At 39.1% G+C, this 26,609-nt stretch overlaps 1 protein-coding gene across 1 annotated transcript; it reads right to left on the bottom strand.

Annotated features, from left to right (window-relative positions):
* Window positions 1-423: 423 nt before the first annotated feature.
* papss1 (3'-phosphoadenosine 5'-phosphosulfate synthase 1) lies at window positions 424-26,609 on the bottom strand. The gene is made up of 12 exons (XM_052126635.1): window positions 26,409-26,609; window positions 25,777-25,891; window positions 25,418-25,653; window positions 25,175-25,313; window positions 24,202-24,320; window positions 23,867-23,980; window positions 21,037-21,148; window positions 19,463-19,668; window positions 10,481-10,616; window positions 9,601-9,869; window positions 7,548-7,777; window positions 424-1,988 (listed from the first exon to the last, which is right to left on the bottom strand). Exons 1-12 carry the CDS (start codon window positions 26,466-26,468, stop codon window positions 1,850-1,852), a joined length of 1,875 nt encoding a protein of 624 aa, XP_051982595.1. The 5' UTR covers window positions 26,469-26,609; the 3' UTR covers window positions 424-1,849.

The following is a 26,609-nucleotide window of genomic DNA, read 5'->3' as shown; positions in this document are numbered from 1 at the left end:
ATGCATCATATTTTATGCTACCTGTTTTACTTACCTGTGTGTTTAAATCACTGCACCTTGTGTTATATTATCCAGGGATTAAAAAGAGAGACACTGGGTTTTGGAGTTTGTTTGGAATAAACTCGCAGCAAAATACATGTGTAAATATAAAGACATTAGACACGGGATGTATGCAACAACGCTTTTTCCTAATACAGATTCTATATTCCTTAAAATGCATTTAAAATACATGGACAGAACATAATGAAACAGTTATGCCAAATTAGGTAAATAACTGCCATAACTTCAGCAAATATATTCATATCATGCATTGACAGTTGAATGTTTAAAGATCCATGCACATGAATAAGCATTTGTAGAACAGCGCCCCTACTGTACAGGGGTGAAATTGTTTTTCATTTTGGTCTCTGTGTAAACAGGACTTCCGTCAGCAGTTGCTCTAACAAATTCATCACAAATTTTGGTGTGAATAGGCTATAAAGCGATTTATTTATTTGTAGTTTTGCTCAAAACTCAGTGGTGAAAATGGTCATTTTGACCTCCCTCTACAAAATAATGGATTACTTAGTAATTGACCCATGGCATTTAATCTAAATGTAAAAATGTAAACATTTCAGCCAGCAACGTTTTTGAAATTTGGTTTAATTTAATGGCAGAACATTCCCTTTAAATTAGATTTTTCTGATGGAATGGTTTATTAGAAACAATGAAGTTAGAAGACAATACTATTAAAAAGAAACTTGAAAATTACTAATTGTAAGCTGTAGAACATGTCAACACAGTCTATTTTAATACAATAACCAAAAAAAAAAAAAAAAGAAAGAAAATCACCTATATTAAAGACAAGGCTAAACAACTCTATTCAACAAAATACTAATAACAAAATGGTTAGAAATTTTACAGACTAGGCAAATGCTATGAATTATGCTGATGACTTCAAAAGGGACAATCCGTGTTAGACTTCCTAGCCAGCAAGTTCCTGATTGTCCAGATTTAAAAGCAACTTGTTAATAAAACTTACACGAAGAATATACTGATGTCACAGCACATTTTTCAAGATCATTGAATAAATGATGGGATTTTTTTCTAACTATATCATACCACAAATAACCCCTGGGGCAAGCCACAATCAACGGTATACCATCACATTCAGGCACACATTTAACAAAACCATTTTGTTACATTTTTTTACTCATTAAGGCAAGTAGGGCAATATTCAAATTTTAAATTAAAGGGTTAGTTCACCCAAAAACAACAATTCGGTCATCATTTACTCACCCTCATGTTGTTCCAAATCCAAATGTATTACTTTTTCTCATAAGGACTGACAGCCGTAGCCACTTTCATTGCATAATTTTCCATTCTGCCAAACATCATCTTTAGTGTTTCATGGAATAAAAAAGCCAAATGGGTTTGGAACAACATGAAGTTGAGTATATAATGACAGAATTTAAGTTGAGGTGAACTGTCCCTTTAATTTCAAAGGGTGTTGCATGTTGCTTATCCAGCATTTATGGGGAAAACTTTCAATGTACAAGAATAGAGAGTGTGTGATCCACTAATAAACAGTTTAATTTATGTTTACAGTATATGTATAGCTCAAATGTATCTTTTACAAGTAACTTCACATTATTTGATTTAAAATAGAACATATAAAATGCTCATAAGACTCAGAGAAACTGACAGTGAGGAACAAGTAGCTTCCAAAATAGTTCAAGAAGTCCTTTTGGTGGTCCCAGTTTGACCATTGTGTGTGTGTTTTGTGTTTGTAATGCATTTAATTTACCATCAACCTCTTCTCTTTTTTTATTGTAACAAAATCCACCTCTCTCCCTACCTGGAAAACAGTTTAGGCCTTCTCTAAAGATTGGTAGTACTCCTTAAGAACGGCCCAGGCTTTGGGTGCCATGAAGCCTTCCGGGGGGTTCTGGCCCTCACGAGCCATCCTCCTCATGCGGGTCCCTGAGATGAAGTCATAGTCCTGGTGGCTGGATAAAATGAGTCATCATAAACTTGAATTAGAAGAGGGATTTTAAGATGTGCAAGAAAAAGGGACAGTGTGGTACCCAATGTGATAAGAAAATGAAAAAGAAACATAATCTCGGGGTTTGCGTCAGAGATAATAACTAGGTGTAGTACACTGATCCTTTGTTCAGGACAATTCGCTCTGGAAGGAACGACATATTATATTCTGAAAAGAGCTCTATGATAAAAATATGTACTCTCTCAAGTGGCTCATTACACAACATGATTCGCGACTGCCTTGTAGGCTGTTTTCAACAGCACAAAGGTAAATAGGCTGACATAACTTCAACAAGAACCCCAAATCTAAACCTCAAACCAGTGCCATTAAAATCCAAACTCTGGGCTACACGTTTTTATTTAAACAAATGCTTCAAAAACAAACAGTGCGTGAAGCGTCTCGTAAACAGAGCTAATTAGTTTCCAACTGCACAAATTAAAAACCCAAACGCTAGTCTAAATACATTCCGCGGTGGCTCCTAAGGATGGGGTTTATTTGTTAAAGATTAGTTGTTCTTTAATTAAGACGCAGACCTTAAGAAAACAAATTCACTGATCGCAACGCATTTATAAATGAGCACAGTCGCACTGCACTTTCCCCATCGTAAAGGGTGTAATACGCTGTGGCTTTTAAGTTAAGCAAAAAGTCAAGCATTTCTAGCTACTGGAGACATAAACAAACAAAACATAAAAACGTTTGAAGACGTATAGTATATCTGCATTTGTTTTCAAAATAGTTGTTTATCAAGCCCTAATCTGCTGATCTGTTTAGTTTGGCATCGTGAATTCTTCAACTTGTATGACGACTTCTGCAGAACACAAAAAAATATATTTTCAAGGTTGTTTTTTTCCATTCAATGCAAGTCAATGGGTTCCAAATCTTTCAAGCTCAAAAAAAGGACATAAAGGCAGCATAAAAGTAACGCATAGAACTCTGGTGTTTTAATCCAGGTCTTCTAAAGCAATCCAATTGCTTTGGGTGAGAAACAGACCAGAACTCAAGTCTTTATGTACTATAAATCTTAACATCCGGCCCGATTTGAACACAGTGCAGGCCTCAAGAATCTTTGACGCTGGTCGCGGTTGCCGGGTACTCCTGCTTTCATGCTACATCAATAAGATGTTGCATTTTTTATTTTCTAGTTGAAAAACTCAACCCAAGGCATTGCATAACGATCATTTTAAATCCTCATGTATAATCAAAATAGGCAAACGGAGCGTGAAAACGCAAACCTGGCAAAACAGTGTCTGGTTTGTGTACAACGCTCTGTGCATGCGACAAGTGCATGGAACTGTGTGAACGAGCTTCTTTCTGTGGATGTCAAGATTTATAGTGAATAAGGACTTCAGAAGACATTGATTAAACCACTCGAGCTGTATGGATTACTTTTATGCTGCCTTTGTGTTCTTTGTGGAGCCTGACATTTTTGCAACACCATGGGAACCACCCTAGTATCTTAGTGTTGGGTTTTGCATGTGCAAGCACCACTCACGGTTTCTCTTGAAAAATGTTTTTACTAATCGCTCCATCATTTGGATGGACTCACAAATGATGGTTTGTTTATGGAATATTATCACCATTCCACCTTGTAGTCACTTCAGTGGTTGAAGGGGTACAACACATAAACTCCATCTCCACAGAGAACAGTTAATATACGTTCAAATGAGAAACAGCTTGGACTGATTTGAGCCATTTTAGGAGGACAACTTTAAGGGGGATGGCTGGCAATTAGGCTCAGCATCCATATTCGTCTCAATTTTAGCCAGGCCCAACACCATGCTCAAGGAGCAGACAGAAAGCCATAAATTTACTAAGGCGCCAAGCGGGCCCTTTGAAACTCAGACGGAGTGTGAGATTAAACCCCCACCACCCCCAGCATCCCCATCGCTGGGGCTACAGAGAGGGAGGAGGAAAGGGATGCCAGTAACCCTATACCTACTGTCACCATGGTTCTTTAATTCACATTTCAAGGTAAGCATTTATTTTTATTTTTTATTATTGGATTATAACATGGATAAATGTCTAATTATGCTAGAGAAACGTTGTCATGACATTTTAAAAGTAATATTGCGGGTTCAATACAAGTTCAATCGACAACATTTGTGGTATAATTTTGATTCCCACAAAAAAAAAAAAAGTGTTTCGGCATTCCTTTTCTTTAAAAAGAGCACTTACGGCAATTACAATTGAAGTGAATAGGAACAATTTCAAGAGGGTTAATAATATGTAATGCTTATAATTTATTAATAAATTATTTTGTTATAGTTAACATTTGAATGTTATTTGAGAGGTTGTTCGTAAAATTGGATAGAACAGTACACCGAAAAGATTAGTAAGCCATTTTATCACACTAAAATCTTGTTAAGAAACACATTTATTACTTCTTGTGACTATACTTTTGAAACAGCATGTATTTTAACGTTTACGGATTGGCCCCATTCAATTCCATTGGAAGTACCTCACTGTAACCCAGATTTTGCTTTTTTTATATATATATATATATTCCCTTTAAGCTCTGATGGTGTTTTTAAAGATTTCCTGTTTTACTGGCATACCCCAAATTCTTATTTTCTGATTTGACATTATATATATCTCATGGTGTAAATAAGGTAGCTACAAAATACTGCTTTTGTTTTTTTTCCCAATCATGTCATCTGTAACAGAGTAAAATTTTGTGTTGATACAACAAAGTTATAGCACTACAAAAATAATGTCCAAAACCTCTCCAAACAAATAAAACATAGTTCTTATGTATAATTCTTAATTACACATGCAAATACAACAATGACTAAAGGTTTGCATAGCATGCAGACATGATTTTAATAATGACATTTTACAGAATGAGTTTAATTCTGTGCCATTTGAGTCATCATATGGCACTATTCCACTGCACGTTACGGTTCGACTTGCCTCTACTCGCTTTTCTGAGCTTGCATTTCCATTGCAGTTTACAGCCACCTCAACGTGGGTTATAGAATGATCTTTATAGTTGCGCCGCCTCTACTGTCGTGACATCATCTGAAACAAGACACAAACTGCCCAAAACAACAACACGCTAGCTGTTAGCTGTTAGCTACAAACTCATTGTGCTGCATAAAGCAGTTGTTGCATGGTGATTTTACACAAGAGTAACAGTTAAATTGGCCTGGTTGTTTTAGAAGCAAGCTTCCAGTAGCTGGTCAACTAAATAAAGTGAAGCTTTCCAGCAGAGTATAGAGTTAACATAACACAATGTACCATCCTCCATCATGGCTGAGTCCAGGGCACTCTCCCTCCCATTGCTCGCCAGTCTAGATAGTGTCCATTTGGTCGAAGAACTTCCACTTTTCCTTGATAGTTCTGTAGTCACTTAAGTTTTTTTCCTACACTGTTAGTAGGTCCAGTGGTAGCCGTGTGCGGCCAACAGCTGATACACTTCCTGAGAGACTTTTTCGTTTCGCTCATCGCTAACGAGTTCACACCTGTTCTGCACTTTGTTTATTGATCATGGCGGGGTTTTGCACACAGCCATTTCTTTTTTTCACAGTTCCAAAGTCGCGTGAACAAATGATACTGTTATCACTGTTGCTAACTTTAAAACTAGCAGGTTGATGTCGCGTGTCGGAAATCCAGCGCCACTAGTAGTGATGATTCTCCCTGACCAATCAGTGATCTGCAGGATTTTGACGCCACATTTAGTATCGCACGTCTTGCTTGGAACCTCGACCAAGGTGGTACTAACAGTACTAGGTACTTTCCACATTGGAAAACCCCAAAAAATTGAGCAGAGTCGAGTTGTACCGTGCAGTGGAAAAGCCCCTATAGAGTCTGCGTTATGTAATTGCTGCTATCTCCTGGTGGCCATATGTAATTAGTGATTAATCACATGACTCTCTGCCAAAATATGGAGGACTATCAACACTGGTTGGAGCAATATGAACCCAATTCAATTGGTTTACCATTCCATGATGCTGCAGCAATTTCAATGATGTCATCTGATCCAGGAAAGCTAACATGTTTGTTTGCCAGATAGCAAGATGCCAGATGCTGTGTGCACACTTTGCTTCATGTGGGTTATCTAATGGTCTATGCATCCGATTACTTTGTCAGTGGTCTCATTTAAAGACAATCGCCTCCTCGAAGTAATAGTATGATATTACAAATATCAATAGAATGAAAAGTGTGGCATGTTAGCAACACCTGTTCACATGAAACATGTATGTCAAAGACATATACTTAGCTATTCCTCGCTATATTTTTGACTGTGTAAAACAAATAGGCTGCTGTATTCTACTCTTTGAGAGCTTTCCAACAATATAGGAGTTATTTGATGAGTTCGATGTTTTTACCATTTACAAAAATATGTACAGCGCAAAATATTTGATTAATTAATCATGTGGAACACTTCTGATTTGTCTGCAAATTTCAAAGCACTTGTTCAGTTTTAGTCATAATGCCTACATACATTGTAAAGTACAGATTCTAAGCTTTAAAATTATGCCTATTTTGTGTTGGTCAAGACATTAGTTATTGACATTTTGATAATGTTCATTTGGCGGGCACATCCGAGCTTAAAGGGTTTAAGAAAAGGAATGACAAGTCCAAATTGAACTTGTACTGGACACAGAAAATTCCTTTAACTCTCTCGAGTCAATGGAAGATGAGTGCAAGTGTTAATCCATAAAGTCAAAGCCTTCTTATCCATCTTTAATAAATGAGATTGTGTTTCCCAAATTTGCATTAAAAGTATTAGAGTTGTGAGAAAAAATAAAAACATTTCATTTATTTATTATCTTAATAGCACTTTTCAATATCTACAACAAAGACTCACAATGGCATGTTATACAGCAATTCTGTTGATAAATACCTGCTACATTTTTATGTGCAACCTTGTCATTGTGTCACAGGAAATCAAGTCAATAGAGTCCTAATATATAGTGGATCAATGCCCTTGCTACTGGCCAAATTCATTTTCACGACATACAGATTCAGTACATAGACTATGGAGTAAGATGAGACCAGCCTTAGTCCCTCTGTTCAGTTTTACAGCATCTTGACATGCTGCATGATCTTCATCAGGCATGGCCGAATAGCCTGTAAACTTGATAGTGGAGGGCGTTATTAATTTCAAGATGAGATGCAGCAAGAATGCATGATTTTCCACAGTATTTGTACACAGCCGGAGGAATAATGGCAGATCTCCATTTCTAAACGACTTCAAAAGAACTGAGAAAAGCCACGGAATTTGTTAAAAGCGCACAACAACAAAACAATTCCTGTTATTCTTGGCATCGTGGTTACGAATCAAGGAGGCCTGACGTGGCCGGAAGTTTCACTCAAGATATGCTGTGATAGACTGTTTGAACATGTACAGAAGAGAGTAAACAAACGTTTACAGGAAAGGCAAATTCTTGCAACCAGCGGTTGGTTTGAGTACCTTTTAATACCTCCCAAGTTTGTAAAAAAAACATCTTTGCAAAATTGCAAGAACTTTTCTTACACCAGTTGTGTCACTGTATCTTTGTTTTAAAAGAGACCAACTTACTTTTTGGGGTCATAAAAGTCCATGGCCTTCTTGACTTTGTTGTAGGCTGCCACTTTGAAAGGCACGATTTCCAGTGAAATGAGACCAGGGGCCATGGTGAGAACTTTCGCTCCATGGGAGGGTTCATACAGGTCTTTACCGTTGTCTGGGTGGGGCATTCCTGCCGGGTCACGACCCACTATGTAAAAATTGGCCCCGGCTACCATTCGGGCCCTGCAATGCCACTGCACCTGTTAGAAACAGTTCAAATGTACTGAATTTTCACTTAATTTACACTTTTGGTGGAAAATGTTTTTAATGGAAAATAAAACATAAAATAAACTCTTCTGTCAAGTGGAAATGTGAAAGGGTGGGGTCCATTGACAAGGATGTAGAGGTAAATACAAGAATAACACGGGTGTTTCTCAAAGCTAAGAATGCAGAGAATGGACTTGCGTTCTTATGAAGACCAGTCTTGTTCAGCTATCTTGGAAGAACGAACTCAGAAGGATTTAGAACTCGTCTATTGTGAGCTTTGTGATGTGCTATGATCTTCCTCTTGCACAATTGACCATCCCAGCACATTTTTAGCCAGTAAGAGAACTATATCCATTGTCACACACCAGTTAATGCATTATACTCATCAATCCAGTAAGGTTTGCAGGACTAGTAACATTTAAAATCTACACTATCTTTTACTTTATTAAAATGGTGCCCAAAAAACAACAAATGTTGACAGAGATGACAACTATCTAGACAAGCCAAACTTCCGCAAACATACAGCAGGAAACTCTTGAGGGAAAACCCAATGATAAATGTCCTTCTTCAGCCACCATAGTACCTCTATGACTTCTGGGACTTCAAAGATGCTCTTGTTCACAAGTCACCATCCAATACATCATCGATATTCGTCTAATCAAGAACACATCCAGAAAATGTTATGCATTCTCTGTTCTTGTGTTCTTGAGTATTCGGCAGTGGATGATGACGTCAAACGAGTCCACAAGAACGTAAGAAAACATTAGAACGCACATTAAGAAACAGTCCATGAATGCCAATGCAGAAAACTGTCAATATGTATCATCGCTGGATAAATCTCTTAGAATAGCGTGTACAAGATCGGACACATGATTACAATTGGCCTAAACCACTTAAGCTTATTCTTTTCTGTGGGGTCAGCATGTCCTTTACTTCCTCCTCATAACTCAATGAGGCAATCGACTCTTTCCTGTGGGCTGCTTTCGTCTTACAGACTCTGTCTGCTCCCAATAAATGTTTAATGTCCCCGGCCACATGATTAAAGAACAACAGACTTCAAAATAGCTATGCAACACTACACCAGCAACTATTCTCCTTGAAAAGCTCCCCATTTGTCCTCTTTCAAGGACTATGTGTGGATGTATGGACCATAGAGAGACGCCACTGGCCTCTAAACAGAATTGTTTAGATCCAGTCCAGAAGACAAATCAAAATCCTACTGGAAGGTCTAGAGATGTGTAATGCCTATGAAATGAGACTGTCCCTGTTGTGTTCAGCCTCCAGCAGAGGTTAGGTGGAACAAATCAGCAATCTAGTTTACCACCAACAAATTACAAAGGAATGTGCCCTGCACAAGTTTCTTTACCACTAACTTTCCATTCAACAGATCAATGGCTTGATTCAAACATAATTTGAGTTGTTGTTCTTAGAACAAAGCACACTGAGCTTACATAGACATTCCTCATCGAAAACATTGCCTGTTAAGGGATTTGGTATACTTCAGGAATTACACAGTGAAAATATGCAGTACACAATCTGCAAAGCCAAATTAAATACTTGTATTTACCATTCAGTTAAAAGTCTTATTTAAAGACCTCACGAAACACCTTGATGTCGTAGGAACTTTTCTGTGTAAATATCAAATGAAAGCTTATTTTGACAACTTTTAAAAGAACACTAGATTATAGATGGCTTCAAAGCTAATAGACATGATTTAAAAACCACAAAACTCTTTTAATTTAATGGTCTTAAAGTTTATTTTATTTAAGGTATACCTCAGGTGTCTGGCCTCTGTCCTTTTTCAATCCATACTAACCTCTGTTGGGCCGGCATACATCATCGGTGAGGGGAAGATGGCTACTATGGTGGAGTTGGGGTCAAGCAGTCCCTCCTCCAGCACAGCAGCATGCTGTTTCATGCGCCAGGCTAGCGGTACATCGTCATCTTTGGTCCAGCCGCCTAGCGGGTGAAGCAACAGCATGGGTCGGCGGTAACCACGCTCAATCAGGCGGCGCTGCGTGTCCTGCATGAGTAGAGCATGCCCATTATGCACTGGGTTCCGCAGCTGGAAGGCAAAGACTGCATCTAAAGACGAGAGAAGAATGTGCGTTTACCATCTTGTAACTAGTCGTAAATGTGCATTTTATGCAACATTAGGCACAAAACTACTAAAACATTTTCTTATTCAGTATTTTTGGACCTTTCTGCGTAAGATTCTAAGACTTGCTGTCAGAGAATATCTTGAATTAAGGCCACGTCCACTCTATTTCACACTGGAATGGTGTTTTCCTTTACCGAAAATGAGACTTTTGAAACTCCATTTTTAAGGAAACATATTAGACATATTCTCGTAGACTTAAATGTCTATAAAATGTTCTTTAGGTACAGTTTTCTTGTGTTAAAGGTGTTAAGATATGTTACTGCAAAACCAGGCAAGAAATACTAATTACGAAAAATATTTTTTGCATTGAATACAATTAAACAGCACAAATAAATTACAGGTTTTATTAGTAATTGTTACTTTAGTTACTTTAAGCAGTAATTATCACTATTAAAACAGTTTAAAGAGAATGACATTTGCTCTGCTATGAGCCCTGCTGTAGTATGAAGGAAAGGCAACTTGCTGCCCCCAACTTGGTCAAAAGGAGTTACTCTCGAGTTCTCTGACTTTGTCAAACACAGCTGAAGTTCCATACCTGCATTCATCTCTTTAAACTTCTGTTTGAGTTCAGCAGGGGTAAGTCTGTAACTATCCAGTCCATCATTCCAATAGATCCGATCCAGCACCTGGAGATCTCCTCCGACCAGCCAGTCTCCACTTTCCATCACCATCTGACACAATAAAAGACCATCAGAACGCCAGGAACAATAATAACGATGATCTCTCAATCTCATCTCCATAATACTGTTGTACACATTTCCACACTTGCACTTTCCATTTCTTTCTCTGTGAGGCATGAGAAGCAAATCAGGAACCTTCTAATTCTAAAAAAACAAACATATGAAGCATACAAGAACATACTTACTGCCTTAGTGTTCTCCAATTCTCATTATGGAGCTTTGTAAGACAGTAGTCTCAAATAGTCAGACTATTGACCATTAGTATAAAATCTGGTACATATTTTCAGCTTATTCTGGTAAAGTACCACCAATAAGACAAGAAAGCACTAACCTACATAAAACTCCCATTTCACAACACTGAAATCCCAGATTTTTCCTTCTTTACATTCAGGATTGTTTCCTGGCAGACTGATAAAAACCTAGAAATCCTGACTCATGAAAAATTGTGTAGCCAGCCATTTGGATCTGGCGATTTCACCCAACTCTTGCCATTTTGTGAGCGATATGTATCAGACAGTCAATGAACGGTCTGAGATTAGACTGTGGGTGTAGCGTCTGAGGCTGAGACTAATAAGAATGTGTCTACCAAATAAAAATACAAACGCAGACAAATTTAAATAAGATCAAATACAGTGGAGGACAGCGAGATTTGACTGTTGTCTGCAGTAGCAGTGGCAACTCTCCTTGCAGATAGTTTAAATACACTTGGCTACGTGCATGTAATCATTCCCACATTTGGAACACAACTGTCAAAGTTGACTAGCTTAATTTCTCAATAGGAATTAAAATCCCTCTGTATAGACAGTGATCATATCAGGCTGTAACTTTTACTAACGTTTTGCTTTTAGGAGGTCTTCTCTGGCATTCGTTGAGCTGTTAACTTGGCCAGGGTTAAAAAGCAGTATAGTATGCTGAAGACACTGCAGTCTGCGGCAGATTTGAGGTTGCTGGATGGAGAATACCATTTCACAGCCCTCTTGACTTTCATCCATTGTATTGACTTGACAGCAGCACTTGTGGCTCAAGACCTTCATGTGCAAGTATGTGATCGTATTAAGCAAACTTGGAGAGGCCTGAAAGCAGTGAATGCTAATAAAAAGCTTCATCCACTGCCTCGCTTTTACATTTGAAGACTGAATGCATGTGCAGCTGTCATTTGCTGGCCACAGCATGGCAGCACTAGCAGACGTTAATTTAATTTATGTTGCAGATGCTGGTGATGGAGAAACTCTCGATGGAGTGATCTGTTCTGCATTGCACTGTTGACACCAGATCAAATGTAGAGGTAGGAGAAACTACTGATTATTGCTTAACATTTGCTTTAAGTATTGACATACTATGCAAAAAAATGCTTGAAATATTTATGTTTTACCTCATAATACTGTTTCAATAATTTAAAGTAAAGTATTATTATTTTTTTGTATTTTTGCATTCATTTTTTTGGACAAAACGTGTGGGGGTTAGGATATTCCCTCACATCTGTTCTTAAAGTTTTACTCAAGTTTTACGACAGCTCTATAATTAAGTGAAGCAAGCAGCTGCTTCCCGATAAATGCTCAAGTCTGGTTGACCCCCCCCCCCAACCCCCCAACCCCCCAACCATAATTCCCGATGTGAAATCCACTGTCAGGCGAAATAAACAGGAAAAGTCTATTTACCAAACTTAATGGAGCCCAGTTTAACAGCCCCATTGATTGACATGCTTCAGTGGAGGGATTTTAATATACACACCAGACATGGCGAAATAATGAGACGGACGGTTTTGTGAACTCAATCATGACAGGAATAAATCACACTTTTTCATCACGTCCAGTGTTAAAGTACATACACTTTTTGCTGTTATGGGTGCTCTGGTGTGATATTAATCAAACAGAAGTTAGGGTATGTGATAAATGTTTGTTATCATTCATATTTCTCAGCTTAAGTGATATTAATGGTCATGTAAAATGAAAACAGGCATGATGGTCCAGGCCTTGGCAGAACTTGACAGGATTTTGCAACTCAATGCCAAAACTTTAAATTCAACAAGAAACGACATTTGCAACAGATTTTACTTCTGTAATGTGATGCATTTCCTAATGAAACAGCATGTTCGATGAGGGAAGAAAAGTATGGCATCACTTGGATTGTGACAAGTGGACATTCCAAACCAAACGTTTATAGTCCCCCCAATAGTGGAGAATTACATGCCTACTTAAACAACACTAGCACCTACCCACTTTTGAGGAGGCTTTTTGACTTTAATGTGTATGCTGAAGGTCAAGTTCCCAATCAAATCACAATACAGTTTACCCAAATGGTAACACTTCTTTTCAAATCGATCATTGTTTGATCATTGCCATTGATCATTGCCATTATTGCCGCAACCTTTATTTTATTATCATTAATCAGCATTAAATTACTCCGTTAACTATTGCTGACATTTCTGAAAGGCTACAACCCAAGTAGCCTAAAATGATGCCTACATAGCTATTTCGCTATTACCCAACAGCCCACATGACCTAGGTGCATGACCACGTCTAAGGATGGGCCTTGTACCCCCCCAGACACTTCTGACACGTTCAGGATGGAGAAATGGCCAAGCCCTTCCTACCTTGGTCGGATGGAAAAAAAACGAGAGAACCTATTGCCAACTGCCCCACTCTAAAGGTCAAAATGCCCCCCAAAGATCTCATCATGCCTCGACCCTATTTAGGTGACATCAGTCAAAAAGGAAAAAAGGCGGATGAAGTCATTAAACCATTTTTTTTCTTTGTAATATCATGCACTGATGAATCCCACACAAAGACCAAGAATGTGTAGCAGTAAATAGATCCGATTTTGTGTCGACTACTAAAGTTTAAGAGTATTCGGTAAAAATCTGATTCTCTGTGAAATCCATTTTAGTTCCAACTCATCTCGGCAAGTGGACTTTACACAAAGTTTACAGACTGCTGCAAGCCTAAACTATATCAAGCGAACGATGTCGAGTAAAGCATAAATAAAAAGAAAGGCAATTACTCTACAAGTTTATTTATTGTGTGAAATTTTCAGTTGTGCCATGCCTGGGGATGGGTTTATTTGTGATTGGAGGCAGGCAGACAGACAGACTGGACCATACCAGTCCGAAAGCTTTCCGCTGGCGCCCATTAGTGAGAGCTGGAGCAGACCGGAGCCATTAAAGTCCACCTAAGCCCACAATCCATACTTACAGATGGAAACAATTGTTCAGTATTTACTCTGCGAGATTTGTAAGAGGAAGGTGAGGGGAGTGGAGGAGAGGGGAGCACGACTCGACTAAACACTGTTTAAATAGAACGGAGGGTGAAAAATCCAACTAAAACACATGTGTGAAATGAAGGAGGTCTCGGAATAAAGGGATTACGAAAGTGGTAATCGAGAAGCAAAGAGAAAGAGCTGGAGGTGAAAGACCTCTTAGGCCTACAACTCATGGTTTAGCAGCCTAGAAAAGCAGCAAGAATAGTTTGGCAATCAGACCACAAGGCAACCTATCAAAGCATAATTCAGCATTCTCTCTAGTTATTAGTGACTTTATCTGTGAAAACTAGAATATAAGTGAAAAAAAACAATGATTTTAAATGTATATACAGTGGGTCTTAGACAAATAAAGTTGTCTGAGCTGATAAAAATCAGAAATCTTTTAAAAAAAATTAGTTTAAAACAAATATTTTTCTACAAACAATGGATTTAATGACTTAAAAAATGTCAAGTGGTGTAACCATCAAGTAAAATGTATACATGCGAGTATACACACCTTAATAACTCTTCAAAGTAAAACATATTTTTTGAAATATCATAATTCTTTTAGACACAAATATCAAGATGTTTTCTTTGGGTTACTCCATTTGACCTGAACAAAATGTGCCTTTTCATAAAAAAAATCATTTATGAGGGTCTAAATGTGTCCTCTCTGTTTTTAAAGAAATAATAATGAAAGATTATTCCAAAAAACGTATCATGTTTGATTTTAAGTCCCAGAAAAATTTCCAACTGCCCCACCCCCAAGTGATATTTGGTCCCTAGATATGGCAATGGTCCCTCGTTCAATGTAAGTTTATGGGATTTTTTTGGCTGTTTTACAGTCTGCCAAGTTACAATTTTAAGTCAGATTGCTTGGAAAAGTAATAGCACTCCTCTCCTCAACAAGCCACATGATTTGAGGGTATTATTCATGTCTGTAGAACAAACGGTGCAGGACAAGTTACCTTTTGAAATGTAACACTCATGATTAGGGATTTGAACAAACCCCAAACATTAATCATGAGCATAAGTGCTCACAGCATCACTAAATAGTAGTGGTTGACCGACATTTTGCTGAGGCCAATAAATCAGCCGATATTCTGCATTTTTAATTGTCGGCATCGGCCAATACATTTTCCCGTTTGGCCGATTCGTTTCTCAAGCCGTGAGGGGGCTAAGAATCGCCTGATTGCATGTGTATGAGCCATCGGAGACATGTTAAATGTACTCTCTCGCTTTCTCTCTCACTCTCTCTCTCAATCTCTACAAATCCCTGTAATTTGTATCTGTCTTGTCTAATGATATAAAAGCAATGATATAAATATATAATGATATATGCAGATACCTTGCTTTGTTTTTCCCCTTATCTCCCAATTTGGAATGCCCATTTCCCACTACTTAGTAGGTCCTCTTGGTGGCGCGGTTACTCACCTCAATCTGGGTGGCGGAGGACAAGTCTCAGTTGCCTCCACTTTGACTGAGACAGTCAATCCGCGCATCTTATCACGTGGCTCGCTGTGCATGACACCGCGGAGACTCACAGCATGTGGAGACTCACGCTACTCTCTGCAATCCCCCATGTGACTCTACCCTCCATAGCAACCGGGCCAATTTGGTTGCTTAGAAGACCTGGCTGGAGTCACTCAGCAGGACCTGGATTAGAACTCGCGACTCCAGGGGTGGTAGTCAGAGTCAATACTCGCTGAGCTACCCAGGCCTCCAACCAGGACATTTTCTTGACAGGTTTCGTGAGAATCACCTCATTATAGTTAGATCTAAAAACATGTCAGATAGGATTGAACGTCAATTATTACTCACTGAGCTACCCAGACCCCTGCAGATACCTTGTTTAAATATTTCACGAACCTCACAAAACTTGTGTAAATCCTGCGTTTTATTCCTGTGGTAAATTTCAGTACTCAAAACTTCCTCCCCAGTCAAAAAGAGCATTTATGGTTGACACCCTGCTGAAACACCTAGTTTAGAAATCAGTTTGTTTGTGATGTCATGACACATTGCTCATTTGTATTTACATATCCCACAACATGCATCAACGCACCCTTGGCCCCGCCGCTGGCGCACAGTTCAAGACAAGAGAGCAAGCCTTGTGTGGCTAACTATTCCTAACAACACCTAAGGGGACCCATCTGGACCATTTAGAAATAATTTATATATAAACATGAACTACACAGACTCTTTGATCACTGCCATGTGTCTTGCCGCTTTTAAAAAGACGTGGTGTCAAGTTACAACTTTATATAAGATACAAAGGGAGAAGAAATTCTCTTTCATTTAGCTGCTGCCTCTTGTTGTTTTGAGGTCAAACCAAGTGTGCCGCACAAGCCCTCAAAAGTGAAGCCAAAACGTCTCGATCGCCCCCCGGTGACTGGTCCTAGTATAGGTCATAAACCCCGCCTCCCCATGTTATTCAACGGGACGTTGAATAACCAACTAAACAATTAAATTACACTTCACATATCTTTTTTCCAAAGAAAAAAGTTTCTGTCATGTACTGTAGTTTCTATCACGTTGATGTAATTTCAAGTGTTTGTTTTCAAAATAAGTTTGTTTTTAGTTTTAGTTATTTGATGCTATAAAAACAGTGCTGTGACATCATGATTGACAGCTGTGATTGACAGGTTCTCTGAGCGAAGTAGCCTAGTCACTGAAGCACCAACTGACTTTTTTTCGGGATCTTCGGAGGACTGAGGAGATTGGAGCTTTAAATTGAATATCTAAATTTCTATAATTAATTATTTCACACCGTCATAATTCAAAAGTCAAAAGTGCAGGGGCGTGTGCTTGCGATTGATTCAGCGAGAGTGAGGGCGGGGCATTGATTTCACGGCTTTACTTCCTGCTCACTACTGCACAGGTCTGGTCCCGAAATCACAACTGTGCAGACTCAAGTCCCAAGATGTCAGCGCCATATCGGGACACTGGCGGCTTCAGTTCTCACCAATGGAAAAGAGCGAAGGGGCGTCGTCCATCTTTTTTTACAGTCTATGGGTTAAACGCGTCATGGACACATTCTTTCACTCATCCCTCAGTATGTGTGTGCGTCATTTCACTGTTCTTTGGACTGTGATGTGATCATGTTTTTTATTCAGCTCATGTCAGCATGGATTGCTTGTGAACAGTCATAATACGATTAAAGTTTTATTCTATATAAAACATTTCAGACAGAAGGCCAAAAACAGGGTAAAAAATGATCATATATTATTAAAGTGTGACTGATTTGGTGCAAAAACACTTTTATAACATTATCATTGGACCTCAGGGAAGATAATAAAATGATAAAAAAGCACTTCATGACCGCTTTAAAATTAGCCAACATTTATATAAGAAGCTTTCTAGTGTTGCGTGCCTTCCAATTCACTCAGTTGGCATCCGTTTAACAATTTGGCGTAATAGTGTTGGGAGACCACAAGAGGATGATATAATATTTACTAAAGCCGGTCGAGGTATCTCTCTCACACACACACACACACACACACACACACACACACACACACACACACACACACACACACACACACACACACACACACACACACACACACACGATGAGCTGAATATAGCGCAACAGATTGTAGTCCAAAGTTATAAAGTTTTTTGTACTTCAAGAATGAATAAAGTGAAGTTGATGAGTTTATAGGTTAGTGTATGAAACTGGTGTAACTGCGCAAACTGAACGATTAGAAATGGCGAGGTTTATTAAGCAATTTCTCTGTAGCCTTGAATAGAATCCATTCAAGCTGCAAAAACCCCAAAAAGACATACTTGTAACTGAAAATACAATGTGTAGGTTATTTGAAAGACACATATACACAATATATCATCCAGCGATGTCTAGAATAAACAATCTTTGTCCTTTGATAATGATTTGGGTTGAATATAATGAGAGTTGCGCTGAGTGGCACTGCAGAATTGTTATGCTGAGCGTTGGTGGTGTGTTAGTACCTTCGAATAAAATTATTTTTCCGATTTTAGAACATGCCGTGTAGCCCACCAGACGCATCCAGTGTGCAACTCCCTTTAATTTACCCTGCCGCACACACTTTTCCAAAGTAGACAGACTAGTGTGCAATGAGCAGCCCAATTTCTATCTGAAAAAACCCACATATACATTGATAATCATTGGGAAAATCTTCCAATTATCGATGTGAGAAAAAACCATCCCAAGCCTATTAAATATAGTGCTAAGTAAAGGTAAAATAAATAATGTACATGTTATTTACTATATTAAATTGTGTGATATATTGGCCACCCTGCTCTCTAGATATCGGCCATTAAAATCCACATTGGTCGACCACTACATAGTAGTAATGAAGCAACCAGGAGCCCTTCAAAATTCACATTTTGTCCTATCTGACCAGGTGTTTACTGTAAAGGGTACCTGGTCACAGAGAGGTGAAACGCGATGCACTTATGGATCATGCTGCTGAATCATCGTGATTCTGCCTTTGTATTAACATGTATGTAGTCTAAACAGTTCTCTTATTCAAGTCAGCATCATAATCGGGACTTTCCAGGTGGTTTCTGACTCAGGAAAGGAAGGGAGGGAGCTGACAAAAACAATTCGATACAGGCATTTGTTAATCATTTCCAACTACTTACGTAAGTTGACAAAAGTAATGCAACACACATTATACCATGTCCTAACGAAGCACAATGCAATAAAACGACAATCAATAAAAGCTTTCTCTCATGTTTTTGCTACAGGACGTTTTGTCAGTAAGTTAGTTCCTATTTTTCTTGGGGTTGTTTTTTCTGTATATTCTACATCAGTCCCACTTTATATTAGGTGTCTTTAACTACAATGTACTAACATGATACATTCAATACAATGTTGTTCTGCAAAATTCTGATGAGATTCACATTTGCTGCTACTGAGGTTGAGGTACGGTAGGTTTAGGATTAGGGGTAGGGTAAGGGTTGGTGTTAGGGTTTAGGGTTAGGTTAACTGTGTAACTGCAGATGTAATTAAATGTATATAATTTAAATACAAGTATGATGCAATAACACGAATATACATAAGTTCATTGTATCAAATGCTTAAAGGGGTCATAACATTACTTTAATTATTTTAATATGTTCCTTGAGGTTCACTTATAGTATAAGCAAAGTTTTAAGGAAGTGATTGAAGGTGAAGTAGGCTTTAATGTGTTGTTGTGGAAGCGGTCAGATGCAAAAGTCTACCAAAGTGTGACATCACAATGTGGAGGAAGTTGAAAGCGAGTCGTTTCAACAAATGCTCTTTTTGCAGTGAGGAGGACGTTTTGAGTTCTGAAACTTACAGTATGTTTTCATAGTACAATAACCTCTAATATGGCAAAAGGAAAAGGAGCATTTCATTCCTCATGTCATGACCCCTTAACATAGTAATACATAGTACATAGTAGTTAAAGACACTTAATATAAAGTGGGTCCTAAACATCAAATACATTCTAACTGACTGTGATTGTATCATATCGCACAGTATTTTTGCTTTCAGTGTGGACAGACAAATACTTGCTGTTTGCATCTGTTAGGACACAGTATTACTTTTCTACCAACTATTTATTGCAGGTTTATGTCCAGATTTGTCCCCTGACCTTGATGTACGGGTGATCCTTGCAGCTCGTTCCCCACTGCCGGGCGCAACGTTCTTCCTTGCGGTGCTCGTAGAACTCTGGGTTCCGTAGGATAGCGACTCGCCGGCTGCCATATACCAGCGTAAAAGCGGTGCAGCCGTCCAGACGCTCCTTGTCTTCACTCGAGATGGGCAGGACCACTGGCACCGACAGGTTAATAACTCCACCTACATGCAGGGGTCAGAGTTCAGATACACAGCACAAACTTCAGCTAGTTTGAGATTTGAGTAACCGGCAGATTTTTAAAAGGCCTAAAGGAATATTATGGGTATAGTTACGGATATATGGAGGTAAAGGAAATAAAGCATGGCTGTAATGCTTTATTTGTAAAATGAATGAGAAATTGTGAAGCCAAGATGCTTGGCGGATTCATTGGTTCCTACACCTTGATTAAAGCAATATGAGCTGCAAACCTTTAGAATCCCTTTTCAGGATAAAACAAACACATCACAGCAGAATCAGCTGGTTTTCATAAAACAAAGCCTTGCGAGTATCCCAATCCAAATTAAATTAGCATCAGGCACCAAAAATCATGGGCCCGCACAGATCAGTGCACCTCATTTGTGTAAAGTAGATGCAGGTCTGGTCCAACAATTGTCCATTTGGGCTCATTGCGATGATGAAAACAATAACACAAGGTGTGATATAGCATAACTAAGTCTAATGACGTTGGTGAGGTAATGTATGAGCACATAACAACGTACTCTTACCTTATTTTGGTACTCTTACCAAATTGGGTGTATTAGGCACACTTTTTTTCTTAATAGGCAGTGTAATAATAGTGTAAATGCATATAGTACCTCAAACTAAAATTTGAATACTAGGCAATACAACACAGAACTGAGCATTACGAGGCAATAAAACTAAATTGACACTTTTTGGAAACTCAATCTTGATGTAGGAAATTGCTGTAATTACACAGTTCTGTAAATGTGGACCGCATAATAGCTGACCTAGCCCCTCACACATTTGTCGCTCATAATAAAAAAGTACCGACTTTTTATTTTCTGAAAAACCCCAATTACCTTGAGAATATAACTGTATAAACAACAAAACTCAAGCCTCAGTTAAATTTATAATAGCCCTTTTGTTTCTACCACTAATTGACATTTAAAGGGATGGCTCACCCAAAAATGAATTTACTCACTTTCAAAAGGAAGTACTTTTTAGATTATGAGAATGACATTTTGAGCAAATGCCTGAACAGTTATTTAAATTAAATGTCTTCCTTTTGTTTATAAATCTGCTAAATGTTTCTGAAATGTGTTTGCATGGTGTCATCATTGGTTGCTAAATATTAGTTAAGATTCAATGCATTCTGACCTATACCTGCAATACAAAAAATTGGAAAAGATGGAGGGATCTAGACACAGCATTTCAGTTGATCTGTTAAACACTGCCCTCTAGTGTTGCGATCACAAAACACAACAACTGAAAAAGTCTTCCATGCCTGACACATACTGAAAGAATGTCCTGATCATTACTGTTTGGTGATATACAAGATCAATTATAACTGTAATGTCAGTAGATCTTACCATCAAGCAGGCAGTTGAAGTGAAGACACTGCAGATACTCTCTCTCTCTCATGAAGCCATTCAGAGGAGTGGCCCAACCCTCAGCAAGCACCTGAACCCACTGCATGTCCACCTATCACATCAAGAGCACCAACACACTGTATAACTGACATTAGGTTAAATACTATACTGCTTGTATTGTACTGGTTAAATTACTCAGACTGTGTTAACAATTTTGCCAACAAGATTTGATGTCAAGCTCTAGGGCATCTGTTTTTAACAAACAATAAATCTCAAATAATAATAAATTCATTATGTTAAAATATACCATCTACTCCACTTTCCAACAACAATGCAAACCATACAGCTTTGAAATTTGTTTTGTTTATATTAGATGTCGACTGACAGTGGATTTTGCCATGTACAATAACTAAGGTGGTGGAAATGGCCGATAACCGATACAATCGCATTTATCATAATATCGCAAATTTACACACTGTGATATGCATAAGTTTCTTTAGATATAAAAGCATCAGCCAAATCAGGGACTGGGTATCTTTGCCAGTAAAGACGCTGACTACCACCCCTGGAGTCGTGAGTTCGAATCCAGGGTGTGCTGAGTGACTCCAGCCAGGTCTCCTATGCAAACAAATTGGCCCGGTTGCTAGGGAGGGTAGAGTCACACGGGGTAACCTCCTCGTGGCCGCTATAATGTTGTTCTCGCGCTCGGCTGGGTGCGTGGTGAGCGTGGTGAGTAGTGCGTAGATGCCGCAGAGAATAGTGTGGGCCTCCACATGTGCTGTGGTAACGCATCTTATCACGTGCCTTATGTGATAAGATGCGCGGATTGACATCTCAGACACGGAGGCAACTGTGATTCGCCCTCTGCCACCCGGAATGAGGCGACTCACTACCCCACCATGAGGACTTAAGAGCACACTGGGAATTTGGCATACCAAATTGGGGAGAAAAGGGGAGAAAAAAAAAAAGCATCAGCCAAATGCATAAATATAATGTAAAGTGATTGCGATTATACTTTAAAAAGTCAAATTTATGGTGATGCAGATTTTCGAGAATAGACTGGGCGCGCATTTGTTGCTTGGTGGGTGTGTGTGTGTGTCTATGCAGTGTGCATAGGCGCAGATCCAAAGCATGAGAAAAGCACAAGATATTCCCCTTTCATTTTCTCCATGTCATTTCAACATTAACAGATGGGCCGACTGGAGTGGTCAGGGCCTTTCCCAGGGGTGGGGGGAGACCCCTACTAGCCGCTAAATGCGGCGTGATCAAGAGAGGACCGCCGACCGTGAGTGTAGAGGGGCTCCTGGCCGACCTCCTGAAGAGGGAGAACTGCTACCAGGGGCAGGAGAGACCCCTTCGGTTCCCCGAGAATGCAGCGGGGCGTTCCGTCCGCCAGGGGCCGGAGGACTGCCTCCGATCTGCCCGGGGAGGCATGGCTGTCGTCAGTTAGAGGGTGGAGGAGTGGCCGAGGACCAAGCTACGTCGTATCTGAGAGCCGGTGAGTAAGTGTTTTTTTTCTCTCTCTCTCTCTCTCTATCACCACATTGGCCTTTTCCCTCTCTTTTAAATTTGACAGTGTTTTTTTTTGTTGGGGGTACTGCACTGACACAGGAAGTACCCCCTATTTTAATCATTATTGTTTCCCTTTGGGGAAGGGGGGGGGGGATACGTCATGCCGAGGGCTCCCCGGCCTGAGAGAACGAGGGAGGAATGTGACAGGCGGAGGGCGGGGCCGGGTTGTGATTCTACACACCTGGCCCCTTATCAGGCTAATCAATATTATAAATGCCGACTGCGGACGGTGGTGCGGGGGAGAGAGAGCGTTTACAGGCAGCTGCCCCATGGGTGTGTGTGTGTGTGTCTTTTTATTTAATTAAATGTTGTTTATATTGTCAAGCCGGTTCTCGCCTCCTCCTTCCCATTAATCCCTTCACACACGCTAATGTTAATTTTTTAAGTGCTTTAAGTCAGAGAGAGCGTTTGCGCCCCACTCCATTTGAATGGGTAGCTACTGCGATACACATAGCATTTTAGAGTGCCAAAACAACATTTATTATTGATTTTTGTGATAAAATTGACATAATTTGATAGCTGAGATTAAAATAGTGTTTCGCCAAAAACTACTTCAGACTACTTCCTGACTGATGGGAGCGTGTCACATTTGTTTCACATTTTAAGCAGTCTATATGCAATTTGGAACAAAAGACAATAATGATTGTTATCTCTGGGATTGAAGTCTTTTTTCACTCCCAAATATATAATTCCTCCTAAATATATATTTTTGTCCCCCCCCCCCAAATATAAACTTCAGTATATATGGGTGGTTGGGATCCCAATGCTATATGAACTACGATGTTGTCACCATAGTATTATCGCATACTGAATACTGCATTATCCAACAAGTAATCGCATATTGCATTTTAACTCAATTACAAAATAAATAAAATCCCAGATGCAGTCTATTATTCAACCCCAATAATATTGTTAATCCCAATAATAAGTAGAGAAAAAAAATTGGTGCAGAAGATTTGGTGCAGAATAAGGACTTTTTAATTGTAAAAAAGCCCAAAACACACCAGGGGCTCTTATTTTGAAATGGTGGAGATTCGGCTCTGTTACAACGCTCTATAGTTAAGTATTTGCCAATTAAAAAAAAAATAAAAAATTTAAATGTTCTTGTGCTTCTGCTCTAATGCCTTAGCTGTGTAAAAGAAGCTGGCAGCATCCACATCCTGACAAGCAGTCATGCTTAATGATGTCAATGGATTTGAAGACTATCTGCAAGTGCCTTAATCTGAAGTTGAGGGACCTACATGGTGAGTGAGGTTACCTTGCTGATCTCCACTGCTGGAAGAGTCTCTGCATCAGCTTTGGCCAAGTCCAGCTTGTTCTCTGGCACATACAGCTCTTTCACCTCGTAGGATGCGTCCACAGGTACAATGTCCTACAGAGAGGTAAAGCATTGTCACAGATGCATTATTGTCATCATGCTTAGACCAACATGAGGGTCAAAACAAATAATGACAGAATTTTATTTTGGGGTGAACTATCCCTTTAAATGAGTGCCGCACAGCTTATCATGTTGGGAATGTGCAGTGCAGTCGATGTTGGCAGATTGATGCAGCTAAGTCTTGGCCAGAATTCCCTGTAGCAAAGTGAATGTACCCTCTCCTGTAGAAGGTCCAGGAGTTGCTGGATGCACTCGTTCACGCTACAAGAATCAGTCTTTAGCACCAGTTCTGGAGCCTCTGGCTTCTCATACTCAGAGTCTATTCCTGTGAACCCTAATGAGATCAAAAGAAATCCATTAAATCAAAAGCCCAATGAAGGAATGTGAGGCAGCAACTGACATGCTTAGAATGCACTTAATGAAACGAGTCTTTAAGATGGACTGCCAAGAGCATTGTAAAGAAAGTCAGCAGAAACAGCAGTTTCAAAAGTTTTGTGATTTTTTTTTACATTTATTTCTAAATGTTCATCCCTCCTTTCTCAAAACTTACAAACGTTCAAAAATAGTTTGTCCTTGTATTCTTTGTTTATCTTTCGCGGTAGTTATTGTAAGCAAATATTAAATCCATAATATAATCTAATATTAATAATAAAAAAAATATATATTTAATTGAAATTAAATTTAGGTTTATACATCTAACAGTACTCTGTACAATGTAATACAAAGTAAATATTTGCCAGATCATAGTTTAATAATGAATTTGTTTTTGCTTTAGTTCTAATGACAGTAAGAACGCCAATAACTTAATTTTGCCAACAACATATTGTTATTACACTTTAAAACATTTTCTCACACAATATATAAGGATCTTTATACATGAAATTATATAGCTGCCTTTATATTTTTAAGAAGGGGGTCCCTTGCAAGAGGATTATCTTTTTTATGAGTCATTGCAATTAAAAAATCCCTTTAGTAAGAGTTCATGACTCTTGGTTCTGTTTAAAACAAATTTAACATGATTAAATCCATTCCACAGTGTTCTGCTGAAAACGTGTTAAAAAAAAAAAAAGTATACAGATTCTGCATGGCTTGATTATAGGTGTACATACTCCTCATGAATATGTGACACTAGAAAATGCACACGTCTCGGCCTTATCAATAGTGCAAGATCACCTCATAATGCGTTACCTCGGATTTCTCCAGCTCTAGCTCTCTTATAAAGCCCCTTCACATCCCTTTGCTCACACACATCCAAAGGAGCATCTACAAACACTTCAAAGAATGGAAGTCCAGCAGCTTCATGGATCTTCCTTGCATTAAGACGGTCCTGTGCAAGAGAAATATACAGCAAACAAAAAAACAACTGATCAATACTTAACAATTCTTATCTTTCAACGGTCACACATACACTCAGCAACATATGTTTCTCACCCTGCTGTATGGAGAAATGAAGCTGGCGATACACACAAGCCCAGCGTCGGCAAACAGTTTTGCCACCTCTGTGATACGCCGAATATTCTCCTCGCGATCTTCAGGGCTGAAGCCCAGGTTCTTATTCAAGCCCTGCCTGATGTTATCTCCATCCAGAGTGTAGCAGGGGATGCCATGACAAACCAAGTACTCCTCCAAAGCCATGCTGACCGTCGTCTTACCTGCACCAGACAAACCTAAGGATGCAAGAGAGAAACGTCACTATGACATTTGTATGGTATGGTGGATTTGGATCTAGGAGCTAAAGTTCAGTTTGAATACTTATTTGGGAATAATGGATAAGGGGTTTGGCACAATACCTGTAAGCCACACTGTACAGCCTCTAAATCCTCCTCTGGTCCCGACAACCTGGCCACGCTTGTTTCTGCTCACATGATGAGCTTGATAGGTGACATTGGTGGCTCTTTGCATTCCCTGTGCAAATTATAGTAAGCACATTACAGAAAAAAACATCCTGATTTATTGATGGAAATAGGAGCACTTAGACAGCAATATTGGGCATCAAAACATTGCAAAAAAGTAAAAGATTACCATATACCACACAAAAATGCTGCTTGTACATGGTACTGAATGTTTACTATATTTAAATACCATTGTATTTACATGGAATCTGAATACCATAGTAGTACCATGGTTCACTGACCAACCCTGGTGTGGTCATGCCCCAAAATTGTGCACACCCCTATGACGTGTGCATATAAACGTCTGTTTATACTCAAATTTTTCATACATTTATTACAGCTGAGCACATCCATGGCACCAGATAGGATTTTTCTGGGGTTATATTAATTTATTAATTAAAATGAGGCGGTTCATATTCAGTATATACACAAATAACCTATTCAAAACCCAACGTATGTTAAAGTAACTACATTCCATCAATATCACAGTAACATCCCTCAAAATGAATGACAGCATCAGTGCTACTCACCCAGTTCTCAGACGCAATACTCAGTTTTTGCTTCTTATTCGAGTTGCCAGAGGTCTCCATTAAGGATATTTTGAGCCGCTGAACCCCCAACTGACAAACAAACTAATTATGTTTCAGATATAAGCTCGCTGGAGTTATTTTTATGACGCCGGTTCCTCTGTGTGTGTATTGAACTCCAGCAGGAAGCGTAGAGGGTAAGAG

Source organism: Xyrauchen texanus, chromosome 5 (genome assembly GCF_025860055.1).
Source record: "Xyrauchen texanus isolate HMW12.3.18 chromosome 5, RBS_HiC_50CHRs, whole genome shotgun sequence".
NCBI lineage: Eukaryota > Metazoa > Chordata > Actinopteri > Cypriniformes > Catostomidae > Xyrauchen > Xyrauchen texanus.
This window is presented reverse-complemented; position numbering and strand designations above follow the sequence as displayed.